This window comes from Gastrolobium bilobum, unplaced genomic scaffold (genome assembly GCF_033153095.1).
Source record: "Gastrolobium bilobum isolate Gb01-03AN ecotype WA unplaced genomic scaffold, APGP_CSIRO_Gbil_v1 utg37943, whole genome shotgun sequence".
NCBI classification, from domain to species: domain Eukaryota; kingdom Viridiplantae; phylum Streptophyta; class Magnoliopsida; order Fabales; family Fabaceae; genus Gastrolobium; species Gastrolobium bilobum.
The window spans coordinates 55,146-61,145 of record NW_026899521.1 but is presented as its reverse complement, the minus strand read 5'-3'; the positions used below and the strand labels follow the sequence as shown (position 1 = coordinate 61,145).

At 36.8% G+C, this 6,000-nt stretch overlaps 1 protein-coding gene across 1 annotated transcript; it reads left to right on the top strand.

The window, feature by feature from the left end:
• The first annotated feature begins 2,079 nt into the window (after positions 1-2,079).
• On the top strand, positions 2,080-5,258 carry LOC133290928 (uncharacterized). The gene is made up of 6 exons (XM_061489086.1): positions 2,080-2,409; positions 3,052-3,111; positions 3,205-3,317; positions 3,599-3,667; positions 4,692-4,743; positions 4,908-5,258. Exons 1-6 carry the CDS (start codon positions 2,125-2,127, stop codon positions 5,037-5,039), a joined length of 711 nt encoding a protein of 236 aa, XP_061345070.1. The 5' UTR covers positions 2,080-2,124; the 3' UTR covers positions 5,040-5,258.
• The last annotated feature ends 742 nt before the right edge of the window (positions 5,259-6,000 follow it).

Below are 6,000 nucleotides of genomic sequence, written 5' to 3'. Positions count from 1 at the left end.
CATGGACACTTTTGTTCCTCCATCCCCAAATGAACCAACAAGAGATAAAAAAGACATCACGCCAATCATCTGAATTACTTTGATTCCAAGCTTTTGAGATATTATTTTCAACCCAATCTCTAAGATCCAAGCTGTAGAATAAGCTCTGCCGATTAGCTGAAACCAGAGAATTCCAAACACTTCTAGCATGCTTACAATCTCTTAGAACATGGAGGTTTGTTTCCAACTCACCAGGACATATTTTACAATGACCAGATTCCCCACTCCATCTAGATGTGCGGTCTTTAGTAAGAAGGCGGCCATGCATTATGATCCACATACAAGATTTAACACGTTGAGGCCCATGCCATTTCCATATGGTAGTCCAAGAATTTTTCAACGGCATGAGAGGGAAACCAAGCATGTTATAATACGCGGTTTTAACTAAAGAGCAGCCAACCTTTTGATTTCTCCAAATAATGCGGTCATTTCCATCCGATGCGCTAGGAATGAGAGCAGCTTGGATCCTTGCAACAGCTTGATCATTGAGATATTGACGAATATAGGGAAAGTTCCATTGACCAGTATTGCTGTTCACGAAGGCACTAACAGGGAGATTCAACTCCAAACCAGTTGGAGTACGAGTAGCCAGAGAGGCAAGACACTCAGTTAAACCCAACCAATTGTCTGTCCAAAATAATGCATCATTACCGTCTCCAATCTCCCATTGCATTGCTTGAAGAAAAGATGGCCAAACACTACACAGATTTTTCCAGAAGTATGAGTCATATGCATTATGATTTACTTCCCTCCGAAGATCCAAACCTCTCTTATATTTACTTGTTACAACTCGAACCCACAACGAATCGGGCGAAGTAAGTATCGTCCATGCAAGCTTGTGAAAGAAAGCCATATTTTGGACACGAAGGTTAATCACCCCTAAGCCACCCATGCTCTTAGGCTTGCAAATATTATCCCATGCAACCAGATGAGATCTCCTTTGACCATTTTTATCACCCCAAATAAAGGCACGCTGCAACTTCTCTATTTCATCACAAATGGCTACAGGAAGCAGACTGTGTTGCATTTGAAATATAGGAGTTGCTGAAATAACGGAGTTGGAAAGTGTAATTCGACCGGCAAAAGATAAGACCTGGTTACTCCAACCAGATAACTTGTGCCTAATTCTTGCAACAACATCAGCATAATGGTTTTTGGTTACTCGACCATGTTTCATCATGGACCCAAGATATCTCCCTATATTGTGAGTTTGCTTGAAGCCACACACATTTGTGATATCATCTGCAATGTGAGCATCTGTATTTTTCGAGAAAAAAATACTAGATTTCGGAATACTAACCTTTAGGCCAGACATTGAACTAAAAGTCTCCAAGCAATCCACTATAACTTTGATTTGATCTAGAGAAGCTTCTGCAAACAACATCAAATCATCAGCAAACATCAGATGGGCTATCTTAGGACCTTTTGATCCCACGGAGATTGGCTTCCATCTCTTATTGTCAACCGCATCTTGAATGAGATGAGACAATTTTTCCATGGCTAGAACAAAAATGTAGGGAGATAAAGGATCACCCTGACGAACTCCTCTTGAAGGAAGGAAGTCACCTGCAATGGCTCCATTCCAAAGCACTGAGACCTTATCAGAGTTGATACAATTCATGATAATATTTGTGAACCAGTGTGGGATTTGAATTTCATCCAAAATTTTACGAACAAACTCCCAATTTAACATATCATAAGCCTTTTCCAAGTCGATTTTAATTGCCATGAAACACTTTCTTCCTCTCATTCTACGCATTGAATGGATCAGCTCTTGGGTGATGATGATGTTGTCCTGGATATGTCGTTTAGGAACAAAACTAGCTTGGAAGGGAGACACCATCTCTTCCATTAGGGGCTTCATTCTGTTAACCAGAATTTTACTGAGGATTTTATAAATGACATTGCACAAAGAGATTGGTCTGAGCTGTTAATTTTAACTTTTCCATAAACGGATAAACAATTTTTCCTTTTTTTTTTCTTAAATTATTTTCTCAATCTTCTTGTGAGGCAACAAAGCAAATTGGTTTCGAAGTACTAATTACTGTTTTTCATTATCCTCTCTATTATCCTTCTCTGTGTCCAATGTGTACCCAGCAACTGCTACATCTACCACCCCAGAAACTCCTCTTCTGTTCTTCACCTCCAAATGTTACAAAAAACCAATCTTTTGTGGAAAAGTGTTGGACCCAGAATGGTAAAAATTGTTATAGCAGAGTAAAGGCAACAACTTTGGATGAACTTCCCCCAAACGCTCTTCGCAGGAAAAGAGACCCTCAATGGAGAGGAGGCTTCAGCCTTGGAGTTGACTTGGGAATGGCTCGCACTGGCCTTGCTCTCAGTAAAGGATTCTCTATTCGCCCTTTAATGGTAAAAATCCATGCTTTCTTTCTGAATTTTGATGCCCATGTTTCTGTTTCATTTTCAGTATATAATGTTATCGTGTTCTCATGTGTTTTTTTACTTCAGATTCTGTGGAATTTGGGTGTGAACTGAGCATGTAATTTTTTACTGTGTTTTGGGGTTGTTTGTCCATTTTGTAAACATTATTGCAAAATGTTGGAAATAGAATTTCCTAGAGTGTATTTCCCCCCCCCCCCCCCCCCCCCCCCCCCTTTTTTTCAAGGGTCTGAAGAAAATTGAACTTATGTGGGCTTAAATGGTGTTGGCATGTAAAGTTTATCCTCATATATATGTATGTTGTTAGTTGCTAATGTACTGCAGAGTCTGAGGTAGTGATTGCACCTATGTCTATTTTGTTATGTCATTGGGATAGGTTGTGTCTGTTGTTTAGTATGTGGAAAGAAATCTTGTGTTTATGGGTTATGTATTTTGTAAGTTTTGATGATAAAATTTATGGGTGGAGCACATATTACTGCTGCAATTGGAAAGAAAATGTTGCTGTTGGTCTTGACAAGGTTAATATGTTGTTATTACTGCAAGTGAAATCATGAATCATGTTATTTGTGTTTCATCAGCCATCCTTCCCTTATAATTTTGTAGTTGCTTTAGGTTTTGGAACTGCGAGGACAGAAGCTTGAGGTCCAGATTCTTAACATTGCCGAACAAGAGGTCTGGATTCATCTTTTGTGTCTTGTAGTACTTAAAAAATTGGTTGATGAGGTTCTGTTTCTGTATAGAGATAACATGATTTTGAAACTGTAGGAGGCTGATGAGTTTATAATTGGACTTCCTAAATCTTTTGATGGGAAGGAAACACCACAGTCGAACAAAGTCCGTAGTGTTGCTGGAAGGCTCGCTGTTCGAGCTGCTGAGATGTAAGGCATTTTGATGTAGCTTTTACAATTTAAATTCTTCTATCTTTATTTATAAATTCCAAAACAAGAAAAGGAATAGCAATTGGATGAAATGTTCATTATACTCTGATCACAATTCACAAGCACATTCTTCTTCAGTGTCAGTTTTATATATTATATTCTATTCATTTTACAAGCTGCTAAATGAATAGAACCCTAAGTTATGACTTATGATAATGCCTCCAATACCCAAGGATTGACCTTAGCCATCATATTAAGATATATCTCGACTCTAATTTCAGGGGTTGGAGAGTATATCTACAGGATGAACATGGGACAACAACAGAAGCCGTAGATCGAATGATCAACCTGTAACTGCGTTTAAACTTCTTTATTGATTATATTATATCCTTTCCAATCATCTCTTTTTTGTGTGAAATGGCTAATTTCCTAAGTAATATGAATTGTTTAGGATCAATATCCTTGAATCAATTTATGGTAATATTGGTGATTATTTGGCATCGGTTACAATGACACCAAAGTGGAAAGTTTACACAAAGGTTATACTGCTTGCAGGATTCTGTATTCACTATTCACTTAGTGTATTTTATGGGACACAGTTCTCTTATACTACATGAAGGAAATTTGATGGGAAAAGAACCTATGTAACCTCCTGATTGGATCTTGTTCTCGAAGTATCATTTTAAAGTTCTTCAGTGTAAAACAAGTAAGCTAGTAGGTGAACGTTAAATCCTTCATAGTCTGTACAGAAGACTTCCTTGGGAATAAATATGCATGTTATCTCTTAAAACTTTGAAAAAGATTTTATAAAATTTTTTAATAGGGCAAGTCTTGGAGTAGTGGTGAGGTTGTTCCTTGTGACTGGAAGGTCACGAGTTCGAGTCTAGGAAACAGTTTCTTTGCAAAATGCAAAGGTACGTACAATCGACCCTCACCCTTACCCTCACAAGTCAAGGAGCCTTGTGTACCGGGATTTTCCCCTTTTTGTTTAAGGCCATTTTGGGTATAAAATTGTTTGCCTTTGAAGAAAGATGCTTCATTGACCCTCATACTAGTTATGGTTCATATTCCACTGAAGATATTATGTGCTTGAGCTTATTTTGAGTGTGTATGTGCATAAATATATTATATAATGGGGAGCGGGGAAATGACATGCTGGGGGACCGAAGGCGCCATCAACGGCATGTGAGCTTAGGGTCACTGGTAGCAGAGGAAGTACTTTCTTTTTACTGTTTTATCTTCGGTATGAGATGTGAGAGTCAAATGAAGATTCCCTCTTTTATACTAGAAGATTCCTTTCAAAAGATGTCAAGCACAATTTTGTATGGAATTTATTATTTTATTGTTTAATTGACACACTTACAACTTTTTCAGGGGCCTAAGTAAGTCCTCTCAGCAGAGCAAACTTGATGCCTATGCTGCCATGGTAAGTGAATATCATATTTGGTGCCTTTATGGCAATTTCATTCATATAAAGTTTTGTATGTGTTTGGTATATCTATCTTTATGCTCTCTATTTTAAAGTGCCAACCAGAAGAGAAGGAAATTCTGAAATAATTAAGAGTCTATGATTTTTTTTTCTTTTACCAGATGGTACTGGAGAGATATTTCTCCACATCAGGTGAGGATACTGAACTTGTTCTGCCCAGGAATCTAGAACTACAAGAGAAACTTCAAAGGGGACCTCCCAAAGATGTTGATTTTTTCTCAGATGAAGATTAATCACAAAATAAATGCTTTGTGCCATTTGCTTCTGTGGCGAATATTATGGTTGTTCCTGGTAGTAAGGGTTGATAACATGGGATGCAGCTTGTACCATTCCATCATTCATGTTTACAAATTACAAGTATGCATGAGAAAGTTGAAAAGAGAGAAAGATATTCTAAGAATCAGTAATGAACATGAAGGATTTGGATTTTACGACTGGAAAGGGAGGGCAGCAAGGAGAACATGACGTTTCAAGTAGCGACGTGCAAAACAACCAAAAAATTGAATCGAACTAAACTGCATTTAAAATAACTAGTTTTTAAAAATCAGTTCATAAACTGAACTGGTTTTTAAAAAATCAATTCATGAACCAAATTGGTTTTTAAAACTAGTTCAAGAGCTGAACTGAACTGATTTTTATTATTTTATTTTTTTAATGTTTTTTTCTTTTCTTTTTAGAATAGTGTTGACCCGAATTGGTTCCAAATCAAACTAAATTGTTTTCAATCGAATTGAACTGTTTTCGAATCGTTTAAACTAATTTGGTTCAATTTTTCAAAAGAATTACTTCATTTCGATCTATGCTCATCTCTATTTTCAAGGCATTAAAATTATGAATAGGAGGAGTGCTAGCAACGTACTCTTTGACACTCTTTTCAACACTTTCTCAATTATTGAGTCAAATCTTATATGGACCCCACTAAATAACCTAAGCTCACTCTTTGTTAGTAGGACCAATATGGGATTTTATCTTGCAGTAGATATAATATTAAAAAGAAGTGTCAAAAATTATTGTTAGTATTTCTCCTTAAAATAGTAGATATTATCAAGGTAGGTTGTTGCAAAAATCAACAGCACCTAAACTTTGGTATATTCAGAAGATTAAGCTGCTTGTGATTAAAATGATTGTCTAAGAACTAATGCCTCAAAACCTGATATCTCTCTTGCAAGTTAATTTGAGTAGCATTTTTTTTAT